Source organism: Pongo pygmaeus, chromosome 19 (assembly GCF_028885625.2).
Source record: "Pongo pygmaeus isolate AG05252 chromosome 19, NHGRI_mPonPyg2-v2.0_pri, whole genome shotgun sequence".
NCBI lineage: Eukaryota > Metazoa > Chordata > Mammalia > Primates > Hominidae > Pongo > Pongo pygmaeus.
This window is the reverse complement of record NC_072392.2, coordinates 7,665,026-7,681,967: the sequence shown is the minus strand read 5'-3', so window position 1 is coordinate 7,681,967 and position 16,942 is coordinate 7,665,026. Positions and strand designations below refer to the sequence as shown.

At 47.8% G+C, this 16,942-nt stretch overlaps 1 protein-coding gene across 1 annotated transcript in view; it reads right to left on the bottom strand.

Moving 5' to 3' along the window:
• The window catches only part of DNAH2 (dynein axonemal heavy chain 2), a 117,396-nt gene that overhangs the window by 15,578 nt on the left and 84,876 nt on the right, over positions 1-16,942 (bottom strand). The window contains exons 57-68 of the mRNA XM_054455790.2: positions 16,348-16,480; positions 16,082-16,221; positions 13,624-13,834; positions 13,009-13,125; positions 12,676-12,817; positions 10,727-10,896; positions 10,452-10,568; positions 1,442-1,606; positions 759-884; positions 465-613; positions 316-382; positions 77-227 (exon numbers count right to left, since the gene is read on the bottom strand). Of these exons, the coding sequence (XP_054311765.2) occupies positions 77-227; positions 316-382; positions 465-613; positions 759-884; positions 1,442-1,606; positions 10,452-10,568; positions 10,727-10,896; positions 12,676-12,817; positions 13,009-13,125; positions 13,624-13,834; positions 16,082-16,221; positions 16,348-16,480 (1,688 nt within the window). The remainder of the gene's footprint in view (positions 1-76; positions 228-315; positions 383-464; positions 614-758; positions 885-1,441; positions 1,607-10,451; positions 10,569-10,726; positions 10,897-12,675; positions 12,818-13,008; positions 13,126-13,623; positions 13,835-16,081; positions 16,222-16,347; positions 16,481-16,942) is intronic.

Genomic DNA, 16,942 nt, shown 5'->3' with positions numbered 1-16,942 from the left:
GAAGAGGACACAGTCAGAGAGCCAGCCCTTCCCTCCCTAGCATCCCACTCAGCTGGTCTTGGGGACTTGTCCTGACCGATTCGGGCTACAGATTTGTTGAGCACGGGGTTCAGTGTGGGGTCCAGATATTCCTGCACGTTCTGAAGTAGCACCGGGTATCCAAACTGAATGGCGTTTTCTAGGATTCGCAGGTAATCGCTCATCTGCAGGTCGATGATCTTCAGGCCCTAGAGAGCAAGGGGGAAGGTGAAGGAACACTGCGGGAGAGGTGGGGCCTCAGGAAGAGGGGGACTAATCCGGCCCCCAGCCTCACACCTGGCCTCCTTCCATGTTCTTAATCCATTTCAGGGCCTGCGCCTGAGGGTCGATCATCAGTGCCCACCTGGAGGGGGAGTACATGTCAGAGGTGAGGCCCTCTCTCCCATGCTCCCGTACCCCCCCCCCACGCCCAGCAGCACCCTTACCTGTTGCCTCGGGTGACGATGATGCCATTCTCAGTGGAGAAGGCGTCTGAGGGCAACCCTTGGATGTTCCAGTCCCGGACTTTGGTAGGATTGGACAGGAAGTTATCAATGGCAAAGGAAGGGGAGCAAGGAACCTGAAGCTCCCAGATCTGGGGAGAGAAAAGCCCCACGCTTTAACTTGAAGAACTGAGCCCAGCAGCCCCTGCGCCTTCACGGTATCTCTTAATATTCCCAAAGGTCCTGCCCCCAGCCCTAGTCTCGGAGCCTACTTGTCATACCTGAGCCCCATCTCACCTTCCTGATCCAGATTTGGTTGACAATCTCATCCCGGTAGTTGGTCAGGAAGGGTCCCATGTAGGACAGGAAGGCAGCTGCCAGGAGACAGTCCCCCACCAGGTAGCCCAGGTCCTCCTCCAGGCCCTGGCGGACAGGAGGGAGGGTAAGCCTGCCTGGGCCCCAGCACTCTGGGAGACGCTTGGAATGCTTTTGAAGGCACCCTCTTCTGGACACTGTCAGGTTCAAAGAGGTTCTTTCCCTCCCCTAAACCTGTGGGTCCTGACAACTCTAGCCTGGTTCTAATTACTTTCGAGTTCTCTATCTCTAATGGCAATGTTTACATTCTGGTGATAAGGCCTAACCTTTTTGCGAAGCCAGGAGCTCACTGGGGCAGAAGCAAGATGTGCCGTGTCTGTTTTCTGTCTGGTTGTTGGGCTACATCAAGAGTCCTTGTGTGTGCTTCCCAGCCCTGCCCAAACACTGAAGCAGATCCCTAATGATGCAAAAAGCCTTTCCTTCCATTGCTCTCACCAAAGGTGTGCAGGGGGAGGGGAAGAGCTCCCACGCCTCAGTTCTTAGACTTGCCTATACCCAGGTGTCCCTGTTTTCCCTGACTGCTCCTCAACTCAAGCTAAAAGGGATGGGTCTCTCGGAAGTGGTGGGCAGAGTGAAAGGACACCAGGTGGTACAGTCGATCTCACCTGGACTGTCTCCTCCCATCTGGCTTTCTCGCCAGCCAACCCCGATACCAGCATCCCAGCTCGCTCCAGCTTCAGCTCCATCTCTTCAGACTTCTTGCGAAGCTCCTCCTTCTGTGCCAGCTTCTCGTCATACTGTTTCTTTAGCATCTCCAGTTTCTCAGCTACCTGGGAGAGATTCGAGTATAGTGCATCAAACACAGGGCTTGCAGCCAGATTGTTCTCGTTCACATCATGACTCTGCCATGTTGTAGCTGCCATTTTGTAGCTTTGTTAAATTAATCTCTTTGAGCCTAGTTTCCTCATGTTGTAAAAGAATACCTACCCTATAGGGTTATCGTGAAGAGTAAATGAGATAAAATACGTGAGATGAGGTGAATTTTCTTCCCCTTCCTTCCACCACCCTTTCCTAGAGCCCAGAAACTACTCGATAGCTTCGGGGTAGCTGGGTAGGGGACGGAGACCTCTTGAAGCATAATAAGCCACACAAGATAGATTGGCAAGTGAAGGCCAGACAGCACATAAATGACTGCCACTCCATGCCAGAGGCCACACCTAAGGTAGAACCTCGAAAGAGGAAGAAAAAGAGAGAAATGAACCCAAGAGCTGTTAGAGGGAGAGTCCATTCAAGACAAAGGGCTGGCTGGGCGTGGTGGCTCATGCCTGTAATCCCAATACTTTGGCAAGCCAAGGCAGAGGGATCACTTGAGGCCAGGAGCTTGAGACCAGCCTGGCATCATGGTGAGACCCCGCCTCTATTCAAAAAGTAGAAAATAAGAATAAAAATAAAAGACAAAGGACCAAGTGCAAGGTCCCACACTAGAGATGGAGGCCTGGGAAGAGCTAGAGAAACCCCTCTCAAGTCATTGCCACCTGTGGATTCTGTTGAGGTTGGAATGAATATATATATATTCACTGAAATCTGAAGGAGAGGACTGATAGAGCCTTGTCCCAAGATCCTGTATATGTGTGTATGATCCTGTATATGTGTGTGTGATCCTGTATATGGGTGTGTGATCCTGTATATGTGTGTGTGATCCTGTATATGTGTGTGTGATCCTGTATATGTGTGTGTGATCCTGTATATGTGTGTATGATCCTGTATGTATATCTGACCGCCCAACAGCAGTTGAGCCTGGATACAGACTGTATCACCGTCCTTTTCATCATGAGGAATATGGGGTGGGGGATTACACATAGCATTTACATGATACATGTTCCCTTTCCCGCCGCCACCTCACTGGGAAAGGCAGCCCACATCGTGGAAATAGTTCCACTACTAGAAGGTAGAAGTAGCTCTGCCTTAACTGAGTAATTCTGGTAAGTTTCACCCTTTCGGAGCCTTGCCAGGGTTGCTGTGGGTAAGGGTGATGTGGGCTATGCCACGGTGTGAGGCACACAGCAAGCAAGCACTACCTGGCCCAAGCACTTGGAAATGGGAGAGATCACTCTCCAAAAGATATTCTTTAAAACAACATGGAGGGCCAGGTGCGGTGGCTCACACCTGTAATCCCAGCACTTTGGGAAGCCAAGGCAAGCAGATCACCAGGTCAGGAGTTCCAGACCAGCCTGGCCAATCTTTTTTTTTTTTTTTTTTTTTTTTCGGTCTCAAAAAAAAAGAAAGACATACATGCACGAGGTTAAAACCTAAATGATATAAAAGAGGTTACAGGAAAAGTAGCATCTAGACCACCTTTCTCACAGTCAGACTTCTTCCTCTGAGGCAAACTACTTTGTTTGTTTATTTGTTTGTTTTGAGACGGAGTCTCGCTCTTGTCTCCCAGGCTGGAGTGCAATGGCACGATCTCACCTCACTGTAACCTCTGCCTCCTGGGTTCAAGCGATTCTCCTGCCTCAGCCTCCCAAGTAGCTGGAATTATAGGCGTGCACCACCACACCCGGCCAATTTTTGTGTTTTTAGTAGAGGCTGGTCTCAAACTCCTGACCTCAGGTGATCCTCCAGCCTCGGCCTCCCAAAGCGCTGGGATTACAGGCATGAGCCACCACGCCCAACCATGGCAAACTACTTTTTAACCACTTTTCTTTTTATTTATGCTGGTTGTTACTTCCATATCTCTGAAAAATATGCATATGCCTCTATTTTTAAAGTATGCTAATCTCTTTGGAGCTTTAAATTTTTAAAAATTATTATGAAAACTTTTAAACCTAGAAACACCCATCAGCTAGATTTCACAGTTAACATTTTGCTATATATATTTCATCTACTTGTTTTTTGCCAAAGTATCTTCAAGTAAATTAAAAACTCATGAAATCCTCAAGCCTAAATACTTAACATATCTTTAAAAGTAATAATAATAAGGACATTTTTCTGCATAACCACAACACTATTATTACACCTAATAAAATCTTTGTCATATCTTAGAAAATAATTTTTACTACCTTTTTTTTTTTTTTGAGAATCGTGAATATATTTACATAAATCAAAATCCAAAAGGAACGAAAGTGCACCCGGTGAAGGGGAAGTCTTCCTGCCATTCCTGAACCTGGTCCCAGGCCCTGCCCTAGTTTCCCGTGTAGCTTTCTAGAATAGTCCATGCACAGAATCATTTATATATAAAGAAAATATAAGCACAGTGAAGGCAGGGACTTGTTCACCACTGAATCCTTAGACCTAAAATAATGCCCAGCACTCACATATTTTTTTGAATAAATAATTTTTTATTTTATTTTTGAGACAGAGTCTCACACTGTCGCCCAGGCTGGAGTGCAGTGGCGCCATCTTGGCTCACTGCAACCTCCATCTCCTGGGTTCAAGCGATTCTCCTGCCTCAGCCTTTTGAGTAGCTGGGATTACAGGTATGCACCACCATGCCTGGCTAATTTTTGTATTTTTAGTAGAGACAGTGTTTCAACATGTTGGCCAGGCTGGTCTTGAACTCCTGACCTCCAGTCATCCACCCGCGTCAGCCTCCCAAAGTGCTGGAATTACAGGCATGAGCCACTGGGCCTGGCCAGAATAAATGAATTTTTAATCAGTGGTTATATACTATAACACTGTTTGTACTTCACTATTTTTTTTACTTGTTTCCAAATCAGTTCTTGTGAGCTGCCTCATTCTTTTTAGTAGCTGCAAAATACTCTTATGTGAGATTGAACTATGATTTATGTAACAAGTCTCCTACGGATACACATTTGTGTTTTTCCAACATTCTGCTATTAACAATGCTGTAATAAACATCCTTGTACAAGGCCAGGCATGGTGGCTCACGCCTGTAATCCCAGCACTTTGGGAGGCAGAGGCGGGAGGATTGCTTGAGGCCAGGAGTTTGAGACCCCTAGCAGCACAGCAAGACCCTGTCTCTACGCTCCCCCACTAAAAAAAAAAAAACCTGCAAAGAAAAAAAAGAAATTCATATACAGGCATAAGCACATCTTCACACTGCTGTTTCTTGTTCCTTTAAATTTTGTTTACTTCGTGAATTTTTGAATAGCTATCAAAAATTCAAAAGGCCCAAGGGCGTGAGGATATGAAAGGTCTTCCTCCTAACCCTGTTCCCACTCAGCCAGGTTCCTTCTTTAGAGGCAGCCAGTGTTACCTGTTCCTTGACTCTCCTTCCAGAGGTATTCTATACATATACAAGTAGTCTATACTGCTGTTGCCTGGTGTATCCATTTTAGGCTTTTTTTTTTTTTGAGACAGAGTCTCACTCTTGTCACTCAGGCTGGAGTGCAATCACGCGATCTCAGCTTCTCAGCTCACTGCAACCTCCGCCTCCCAGGTTCAAGCGATTCTCCTGCCTCAGCCTCCCTAGTAGCTAGGATTACAGGTGCCCACCACCACGCCCAGCTTCTTTTTTTTTTTTTTTTTTTTGGTATTTTTAGTAGAGACAGGGTTTCACCATGTTGGCCAGGCTGGTCTCAAATTCCTGACCTCAGGTGATCCGTCCACCTCAGCCTCCCAAAGTGCTGGGATTCCAGGTGTGAGCCACCGCACCTGGCTTGCTTTTTATCTTTATTTTTTGAGGCAGGATTTTGCTGTTGCCCAGGCTGGAGGACAGTGGCATAATCATAGCTCACTGCACCCTCAACCTTCTGGGCTCAAGTGATCCTCCCACCTCAGCCTTCCAAGTAGCTGGAACTATAGGTGTGCGCCACTGTGTCTGGCTAATTTTTTTATATTTTGTGGAGACAAAGTCTCTCTATGTTGCCCAGGCTGATCTCGAACTTCTAGGCTCAAGCAATCCCGTGGCCCCTGCCTCCCAAAGAGCTAGGATCACAGGCATGAGCCACCAAGCCCAGCCTGAATTGTGCACTTTAAAATGGTTATAATGATATATTTTATATGTATTTTACCACGATCAACCTCCTAAGAAAAGAATGTATACATATGTGTGGATTTATAACCCCTGATCCAGTAAATGCTTATTGGTTAGATTGTATCTCTTATATTAATCTATTGCTAAAGATTTCTCCTAGTTAAATTTAAGTGCACAAGTCATGGTTCCAGATAACTGACATTTTGGTGAAGCTAAAACCAAGATTTTCTCTGTGTATCCTCATTCCCTCAAATGCTATTGGGTTTCTTCTACGGTCTTTGGTAACAGTAATAACCAGTTTTTTGACAACGTAATTTTATCTGCAAGTTGTGTATGCCTTATTAAGACCCTTGAGTTCTATTTTAATCTCAAATAATGCTCATGAGAGACTTCGTTCTGAACTTAATACAGCCTCTGAGGTCCTGAGGAACAACATCCTTTTCCAGGGAGAGACAGCCCAGGTTAAGAAAACTGATCTACCCAGAGAACCCCCACCCTGCTACGGTCCAAATGTCATGTCTCACTCAAATTCATTTTCGAACTTAATCTCCAGTGGAGTGGTGTTGGGAGGTGGGGCATCTGGGAGGTGATTAGGTCATGGGGGTGGGGCCCTCAGGAATGGGATTAGTGCCCTAGTAAAAGAAGCCCAAGAGAGCTTGTTTGTCCCTTCTGTTATGTGAAGACACACATAAGCGTCATCTATGAGGAACTGACCCTACCAGACATTGAATGTACTTGCACCTTGATTTTAGACTTTCCAGCCTTTGGAACTGTAAGATATCAATTTCTGTTATTTATAAATTACCCAGTATTTTGTTATAGGAGCCCAAATGAACTGAGATAACCCCTCAGCTGAGACGGAGCAGAACAGGAAGTTGGGGAGGATGACTTGGGGACTTTAACTTCAGAAGGTTGAAGTCTAGATTTTTAACACACAAAGGCAAGATTCGTTGATTTCGAGTTTCCATTTCTTTGGACTTTAGTTTACAAAGGGATTTATTTAATCTTTGAAATTTAATTTCTCCCTAGGGCTTATATTCAAATTTGTGGAATTTCTGTATATTGTTATTATTGGAGCATTTTAATGCTGTCATTTAATTGAACTGCATGGCCTCTGATATGCTATGTTGGACAATGTGACTAGACATAATTTGGAATGCAAAATAGGAAAAAAATGTGAATGTTCAACCTTAGGGATACAGTTGCCCTAAAGTAGATTAAGACATAATTTGGAATGCAAAATAGGAAAAAATGGGAATGTTCAGACTTGGGGATACAGTTGCCTTGAAGTATATGAAGATTCTGTTCTGACCCATTTCAGAGCCTTCTGGGGCCCTATCTACGCCACTGGTTTGTAACCCTTGTATATCAGAACTAGCTGACAAGTGAGTAATGGCTAAAGCTATTTACTCAAAATTTGTTCTGATCTGCAATGTAGTTGGGCTCTGAGCCTCTTTTCAGACCTGAGCCTCAGTACTATGCATAAGCTTTCCCATCTCTGGTAGGTTCTGACAGGAAAGCTTTTAAAATGCTGATTCTTAGGCTCTGCCAGGGATTCTTACTTAATTGGCCTGGGGCAGGGCCCAGGTATCAGCACAGTGCCTAGTTGTGAAGTTCTATTAAAAGGTACATTTGGGGGCGGGCGTGGTGGCTCACACCTGTAATCCCAGCACATTGGGAGGCCGAGGCGGGCAGATCACTTGAGGTAAGAAGTTCAAGATCAGCCTGGCCAACGTGGTGAAACCCCATCTCTACTGAAAATACAAAAATTAGCCGGGCGTGGTAGCAGACGCCTGTAATCCCAGCTACTCGGGAGGCTGAGGCAGGAGAATCACTTGAATCTGTGAGGCAGAAGTTACAGCAAGCTGGGATCGCGCCACCACACTCCAGCCTGGGTGATAGAGCGAGACTCTGTCTCAAAAACAAAACGAAACAAAACAAAACAAAAAGGGTATATTTGGGCCAGGTGGGGTGACTCACCCTTGTAATCCTAGCAACTTGGGAGGCCAAGGCAGGAGGATCACTTGAGCCCAGGAGTTCAAGACCAGACTGGGCAACACGGTGAAACCCCGTCTCTACAAAAAATACAAAAAATTAGCCAGGAATGGTGGAGTGTGCCTGTAGGCCCAGCTACTCAGGAGGCTTGGGTGGGAGGATCACCAGAGCCCAGGAAGTCAAGGCTGCAATGAGTCGTGATTGCGCCACTGCATTCCAGTCTGGGCAACAGAGTGAGATCCTGTCTCAAAAAAAAAAAAAAGAAAGAAAAGAAAAAAAAAGAACGAAAGAAGAAAAGGAAGGAAGGAAAGGAAGGAAGGAAGGAAAGGAAGGTACATTTGGGGGCATGGTGGCTCACACCTGTAATCCCAACAACTTGTGAGACTGAGATGGGAATTCAAGACCAAGACCAGCCTGGGCAACATAGCAAGACCCCATCTCTAAAAATAAACACATAAATGCTTCTTCTTCTTTTTTTTTTTAAGGTGCATTTAGCTCGTAAACTTCACAGCCTTTGTCGGTAAAAAAGGAGAAATGTTTGTTCCCTACCTGCTTTCTCTTATCACTTAGGGGTTCTCAAGTGTGGGTGTGGACCCTCCACCGAAAGACCTAACACTGGGTGCGCTATAAATGCTTGTTTGATGAATGACGTTGTTGGCAGTGTACCCCAGAGGTCCCATTTTTCATATATGTAAGGAACCACTCCTAATTATTTAGCCCGGGATATGATTCATCTAGGTGAAAACCCTTTCCAAATAGATTGCCACACCTGTGATTCTTTGCTCTTGGGAAAAGAGAGAGTAAAAGAGCAAAGTTTTGTGAGAGGTTGGGAGGTGGCAGTGGTAGCAGGGATGGAGCTGTGGAGGAGGAGGTGCAGAGAGAAGCCCTGTTCACCCAACCTGGGTGAGTTCCCTGCACAGAACAGGCCTCACGGGCAGCTTAACTTTTGACAGTAAAGATGCCTACAGCAGGAAAAAAACGGTGATGAGCTGTGGGCAGTGTGGCATGAAGTCAGGAAACCTGGGATCTAGCCCAGCTCTGACGGTGACGAGCCAGTGAGCCCTTGGTCTCACCAGCCTCAGGCTCCTCATCTGATCTGTGGAGGTCGAACCTGGATGTTTTCCAAAGTTGGTTTTAGGTAAAACAGTTTGAAATTGTATGGCCAGCTTCAATTATATAAATATTTAAAATTTCTATATGAAGATAGCACCAACAAAGTTACAGGGCAAGCAAAGATCCAAAGATTGGAAACAGTGTCTCCCTCAAATGGGGAACAGTTAAATAAATGATGGTGTCCCTGTAGCTACTCACTGGAATATCATGCAGTGGTAAAAAGAAAGCAGAGGCTCTTTACATACTGATAAGGAACAATCTTCGACTCGCGGGTAAATAAGATAGTAAGGTGCAGGCTGGGGGCAGTGGCTCATGCCTGTAATCCCAGCACTTTGAGAAGCTGAGGCCGGCAGATCACCTGAGGTCAGGAGTTTCAGACCAGCCTGGCCAACATGGCAAAACCCCGTCTCTACTAGAAATACAAAAATCAGCCGGGCGTGGTGGCGGGCACCTGTAGTCCCAGCTACTCAGGAGGCTGAGGCAGGAGAATCTCTTGAACCCAGGAGGCGGAGGTTGCAGTGAGCTGAGATTGTGCCACTGCACTCCAGCCTGGGCGACAGTAATATCGGCTGCTTTCAGAGAGGAAAGCTGGTGACTAGAGAACAGAAGGTGGGTGAGGGAGACTTCTTATTGGATACTCCTTTGCACCTTTCACACTTCAAACCATGTAACTGTATTACCTTGGGGATAGCGTAGTATTACCTATTAAATCAATCATTTAAAAATCAAATGATAAACTGGAAGAATTTTGAATTCTTTTGATAATGGCCTTGCCCATCATTCTGCCGGGTTCAGGAGTCACTCATGCATGCATCTTTTTTTTGTTGTTTTTTTTTTTTGAGACAGTCTCACTCTGTCGCCAGGCTGCAGTGCAGTGGTGTGAACTTGGCTCACTGCAACCTCCACCTCCCAGGTTCAAGCGATTCTCATGCCTCAGCCTCCCGAGTAGCTGGGATTACAGGTGCCCGCCACCATGCCCAGCTAATTTTTGTATTTTTAGTAGAGATGGGGTTTCACCATGTTGGCCAGGCTAGTCTTGAACTCGTGACCTCAGGTGATCCACCCACCTCAGCCTCCCAAAGTGCTGGGATTACAGGCGTGAGCCGCAGCGCCCAGCCTCATGCATGCATCTTGCAGGAGATCGCCTGGGTTGCCCAGACTCCTCACGGTAACTAACCCACTTGGCCTCTGGGAGAGCCCGTCCCCACACAGCATCTGCACAGACACCCTCACGTTGTTCTTGGTCCACAGAAGCGACACAGACACTCTTGACCCATCCCTCTGGCAAAGACCAATTTGCCACGCAGATTTCATCAGTTAATATCTCAGGCCCCATCTCCGAAGGGTGTGACAGAGATTGCCAGCTCCCAAGTCAATCTTTGGAAGGGCTCCTGGGTCGCAGTGCCTCTGAGCCTTTATAACCCTCTGCAATTGACGTAGCTTTCTGAGCCAGAGGCAGCGCAGTCTAAACAGGTCATAGAGTGGAAAGGAGACAGGACTGGAATGGCACAGAACATGGGGAAGTGGGGAAGCGGGGTAGAACTAGATGGGGAAAAACAGATGCTTAATGAAGCAATCCAGAACTCAGGGAGAGGGACCTCCGTGGAAAGGACAGGCAATCGGCTTACCTCCCGCAGCTTCTCCTGGGCCTCAGCGAGCGCGGCTTGCTTCTCCCGAAGCTGAGCCAAGGCAGCGTTCATCCGGATCCGCTTGGGCTCCACCACCCGATACAGCCGTCCGTACAGCTGCGGGGAGACAGTCAGGCTGTGGGGGTCGCCCACCAACCCACCAACCCACCAACCCCCTCACCTCCAGGCATCCCCTCCTTCTACCTGGGTCTGTGCATCCACCCTCCCCCAGGCCTGCCCTCGCTACTGCCCCGCCCCAGCCCAGACGCCCTTACCTCCATGGCCCGCACCCACATGCAGAGGGACTTGGCAGCCAGGGAGACGCGGCCGATGATATCAGGCTGGAAGTCAGGCTGGGCGCAGTAGGCCCCGATCTTCTTCAGAACCTTATCTGATATATTGTCTTTATCGAAGTTGATCAGTGACTTGATGAAGTTCTGTTCCCCTGTGGGATGAAAATTAGGGGCCTTAGCCAGAGGCTTAATGCCAACCTCCTTGCCAGCAGTTTCACCTCCACTACTCACGCATAGCCACATTTTTCCTGGGCTCAGTTCCTGAGGCCAAACTATCTGACCTGGCTCCTAGTTCCTCCCTCTGACTTGACTGTCTCTAGGCACCTCTCAGTCCCCAAGGTCCTCGACAATCTTCCCAGCTTCTCTCTCACCACTTACCTTGAACACTCAGCCAAGCCACCCTACACTTCACATTTTTTCTCTCTGCTTTGCACTTTCTTCTAGGGCAGGGATCACCAAAACGAGACTGGCAGGCTGTATTCTACTACGGGAACCCAGAGCAGAGTAAACCACCAGAATGGAACACAGAGTCCCGGTTCCCATTTTCTGATTCTTGTTCCCCTCTGGGGGCCTGAGGGCATTCCCACCCTTGGATGCAGCAATACATTCTTCTATCTCTTTTTTTTTTTTTGGAGATGGAGTCTCACTCTGTCGCTCATGCTGGAGTGCTGTGGTACGATCTCGGCTCACCGCAAGCTCCGCCTCCCAGATTCACACCATTCTGCTGCCTCAACCTCCCGAGTAGCTGGGACTACAGGTGCCTGCCACCACGCCCGGCTAATTTTTTTGTATTTTTTAGTAGAGATGGGGTTTCATTGTGTTAGCCAGGATGGTCTCGATCTCCTGACCTCATGATCCACCTGCCTCGGCCTCCCAAAGTGCTGGGATTACAGGCGTGAGCCACCATGCCCAGCCCATTCTTCTATCTTTAGGACAATTTTGTTTAATATACAGATGCTCCCGATAAGCCCATCATACATTGAAAATATGGTAAATCAAAAATGCATTTAATGCATCTAACCTACTGAATGTCATAATTTATCCCAGCCTAACTTAGACGTGCTCAGAGCATTTACATTAAGCCTACAGTTGGGCAAAATCATCTAACACAAAGTCTATTTTATAACAAAGTGTTGAATATCCCATGTAATGTATTGAACACTGTACTGAAAGTGAAAAACAGAATGATTGTATGGGTACCATTGTAAAGATGAAAAATCTTAAGTCAAACCATTGTAAACTGAATGTCAGCATTAAGATGAGCTGTTTTCTGTTACTTACAACCAAATAATCTTTTTTAAAATTTCATATTTAATAATTAAATTATAAGAACAATCAGAAATGTAGTTTTTTTTTTCTCTTTTTAGTGAAAAGAAACAGGTAACTTTGTAAAAAGTCAGAAAATACCAGTAACAACTAAATAATCTTTTTTTTTTCTTTGGAGACAGAGTCTGGCTCTGTCGCCCAGGCTGGAGTGCAATGGCGCAATTTCGGCTCACTGCAGCCTCAGCCTTCCAGGTTTAAATGATCCTCCTGCCTCAGCCTCCCAAGTAGCTGGGACTACAGGCATGCACCATCATGCCCAGCTAATTTTTGTATTTTTTTTTTTTTTTGTAGAGATGGGTTTTCATCATGTTGCCCAGGCTGGTCTCAAACTCCTGGGCTCAAGTGATCTGCCCACCTTGCCCTCCCAAAGCTTGGGATTACAGGCATGAGCCACCACACTCGACCCACAACCAAAGAACCTTAACTGATATTCATGCAGTCTCCTTTCTACTAGGCTCTATGCTCTCGTTTCTACTACGCCCTGTGCTCTTCAGGGTAAGAACAATGCCTCATCCATCCCTATCTTTGTGAGTGTCTGCTGCACAGCTGATGATCAATAAACACTGGGTGAGCGGAAGTCATTGATTTAATGGTCTCTAGCTTACCTAGCTGCCTCTTGGCCTCTGCCCACGTGGGCTCATTGCCTCGAAGAATCATAACTGCCTGCATCACTATCTCCACTTGGGCTGGGGGCCGTCCATAAGACTTGATCTCTCCTATATCCTTCTTGTTCAGAGACTCCAGGGCCTGGGGGAAAAAGGGATAAAGTGAGGGAGCAACTCAGCGGGTAAGACAGGACCTTATGGAGACGGAACCTAGCTGAGGTGCCACCTCTTCTTCCCACTTTCCCTGAGTCTTTGAGGACAAAGAAGACTGGCCCATTCCCTTCCCCGGGGCCTCGCGCTCCTGGCTCCCGTCCTTGCACCCGCCCCTGGTACCCGCATGGCCTCTTCCAGGGCGGGCAGTGCCTCTTCTAGATCTTTCTGGGCATTGTCAGCCAGTGCCTGACACTTGATTTCCTCAACTGCAATCTTTTCACTGTTGGCTGTTACGGCCTAGGGATGAAAAAAGGACAAGGGTTTTTTTGTCTTTGCCTTGGGCAAAGGTGGGAGTGACGGTGTTGGTGGAAAAGATGAAAGAGAAAGCTAAAGAGTTTTTTTTGTTTTTTTTTTTTTTGAGATGGAGTCTAGCTCTTTCACCCAGGCTGGAGTGCAGTGGTGCAATCTCAGCTCACTGCAGCCTCTGCCTCCAGGGTTTAAGCGATTCTCCCGCCTCAGCCTCCCGAGTAGCTGGGATTACAGGCACCCGCCACCAGGCCCAGCTAATCTTTGTATTTTTAGTAGAGACGGGGCTTCACCATGTTGGCCAAGTTAGTCTCGAACTCCTGACCTCAGGTGATCCTCCCACCTCGACCTCCCAAAGTGCTGGGATTACAAGCATGAGCCACTGCACCCAGTCGCTAAAGAAAATTTAAGAAGGGGAACATGGGTTCCCTGACGCAGTAGCCAGCACTGGTGGGAGTGGGGCACAGGGGGTGGGCGTGGGCCCTCGACCTTCTGCTGCTCATCTGCCTCCCGCTTCTGCTGCACAATGATGACCAGGTACTCCTCACACTGCTTCTGGAACTCGGCCACCTTCTTCTTGGCATCCTCCAGCTCCAACGACATCACTTGCACCTTTTCCCTAGTTTCGTCGATCTTGAACAAGCCTGTCCGCAGTTTATTGGCTTGGTCCAGCAGCTCCTGCCGTTTTTCTCCCAGCAACCTGGGGGAGAGAATAGGACAGGGTGTGGAGAGGCGGGGCTTCTGGAAAGCGCGGTGTCATGTAAGGTCCACCTTCCCCGTGTGTCTCGAGTCTGCCTTCCTTTCTGTTGCCACCAACACTACCCCCACCATTCTGGTCGGGATTCTATCATTTCCTGCCTGGGTCATTGCCGACAGCTTCCCAAGGGCTCTTCTTGATTTCAGGCTCTCATTCCTCTGGTTTATTCTACACACCACTACTGGTATCAGCTTGTTAAACAGTCTCCATCACACCACCTCCCCTACATGAGAATCTTCCTCTGTTCCCCACTGTGGAACAGGCAGGCGGGCTGGCCCAGGGCAGGCAGCCGTCCCTCAGCTCCAGCCTGGTTTTTTTTTCCCTATGGGAATGAATGTGGGCCCAGTATTGCAACAATTTCTTTCTCTCTCTCTCTGTTTCTTTTTTTGTAGAGATGGTGTCTTGTTATTTTGCCCAGGCTGGTCTCAAACTCCTGACCTCAAGTGATCCTCCCACCTCAGCCTCCCAACGTGCTGGGATTACAGGCATGAGCCACTGCACCTGCCCCACAATTTCTGATTTTTTTTTTTTTTGAGATAGAGTCTCGCTTTGTCACCCAGGCTGGAGTGCAATGATGCGATCTCAGCTCACTGCAACCTCCACCTCCCAGGTTCAAATGATTCTCCCGCCTCAGCTTCCCCAGTAGCTGGGATTACAGGCACCCGCCATCATGCCTGGCTAATTTTTGTATTTTTGTAGAGACAGGGTTTCACCATGTTGGCCAGGCTGTTCTTGAACTCCTGACCTCAAGTGATCCGCCCACCTCAGCTTCCCAAAGTGCTGGGATTACAGGCATGAGCCACCTCGCCCAGCCTTATTTGTATCTTTTAAAATATCCTTTGCAATAAATCAGCAATAGTAGGTGAAGTGTTTCCTGAGTTCTGTGAGCCACTCTAGCAAATTAACTGAACCTGACAAGGGGGTGGTGGGAACCCTTGATTTATAACCGGCCAGGCAGAAACACAGGTAAAACACCGGGCTTTCGGTTAGCATCTGAAGCGGGGGATGTATTATGGGACTGAGCCCTCCACCGTGCGATCTGACTCTAACTCCAGGTAGATCGTTTCAGAATTGAGTTATATTATAGGACACCCAGCCAGTGTCCCCTGGAGAACTGCTTGGGTGGGGAAAATCCCCACCACATCTGGTGTCAGAAGTGAAGTACAGCCAGCCTTCCATATCCACATCTGTGGATTCAACCAACAGAGGATCAAAAATATGTGAAAAAAGGTCTGGGCACGGTGGCTCATGCCTGTAATCCCAGCACTTTGAGAGGCCGAGGCCGGTGGATCACCTGAGGTCAGGAGTTCAAGAATAGCCTGGCCAACATGGTGAAACCCTGTCTCTACTAAAAATACAAAAAAAAAAAAAAAAAAAGTAGCTGGGCATGGTGGTGCGTGCCTATAATCCCAGCTACTAGGGAGGCTGAGGCAGGAGAGTCACTTGAACCCGGGAGGCAGAGGTTGCAGTGAGCCAAGACTGCGCCACTGCACTCCAGCCTGGGCAACAGAGCGAGACTCCATCTAAAAAAAAAAAAAATCGCAAAAAATGTTGCATCTGCACTGAACATGTACAGACTTTTTCTTCTTGTCATTATTCCCTAAACAATACAGTATAACAACTATTTACATAGCATTTACATTGTATTAGGTATTATAACTCATCTAGAGAGGACTCAAAGTATATGGGAGGAACGTGCATAAGTTACATGCAAATACTCCATTCTATATCAGGGACTGGAGCATCTGTGGATTTTGGTATCCGTGGGAGGTCCTGGAACCAATCCTCCACGGATGCTGAGGGACTGTAGTGTGTTGAGTGAGAGAGTAGAGAAAACACTTTGCTTTTTCTATCTCATACAGGTAGAAAGTCTAGAAGACATTAAAGGCAGACAGGAAAGGACTGGGTATATTATGGCAGTGTTCCAGTTATATTATGATCAGAAAAAGACAGAGAAACTTCGTGCCAGAAAACAAGGGCCAAGAGGGTGTGGAGAGTGGCTGGGGGAACATAGCCAGAAGGCTCTGGAGACAGCCCCTCCCACGGGAAGCCCCAACTCCCTCTTCCCAACTTCCTGGGCAGAACTGTGGCCTTTGCATCTCTGCCCTTGCACATCAGCATCATTTCACCCATCGCCCTTGGAAGACACCAGCCTCCCTGGCCCTGCACATCCCCTGCGCCCCTTCATACTTCTTATATCCAGACACGAGTTCCAGGTAGTTGGTGGGTGTGACATAGTTGTGTCTCCGCAGTTCCAACAGCATCTTCTGGGAATACTGAGCTACTGACCAGTGCATAGTGACGAAGATCTGGGCCACCTTCCTGTGGATCTGAGGCCAGTGACACAGGATGAAAAGGCGGATGGAAACGGAAGTGGGAGAGGGGCCAGGGGTGCGATGAGAGCCGGGGAAGAGGGAGGCCAGGGTTGCGATGAGAGGCGAGGAGGAGGGGCTCACATTCTCCTGAGTTCCCAGGTCTACTCCTATGAGGTACTTCTCAGCCACCTCGAGCAGGGCCTCTTGGGGCCACTCTGAGAACCAGTTGATGGTTGTGCAGTTCACCAAGGCTGGGTACTGGCGGATCCAGTTCCTGGGAAGGGGTTTGGAGAGGCCGTAAATTCCGTGCACAGACACAGCCTCCAGGTACTGGCTTCCCCACATGCATCCACTCACTTTCTAAGAACCTAAAATGCCCCATCCCCTTGCTCCTGTATCTCCTTGTCCAAATTCTGTTCCTTCAGAGCTAGTTCAGCAGAGCATTTAGAAACAGGTTCTGGCGTCAGAAAAACCTGGTTCTACACTTTCGAGGTGTGGATCTCCAGAAAGTATCTAAGCTCTTTGAATGCCAGTTTCCTTGTCTCTAAAATGGGAATAATAATACATGCTGACTAGGGTGGTTGGGGGATTCAATGAGGTGTCACACGTGAAAAGCTCAGCGTAGTGCCTGGCTATGGTAAGTACACTGTGTATCACAAACATTAAAAACAAAATGGTAGGCCGGGCACTGGGGCTTGTGCCTGTAATCCCAGCACTTTGGGAGGCCAAGGTAGGT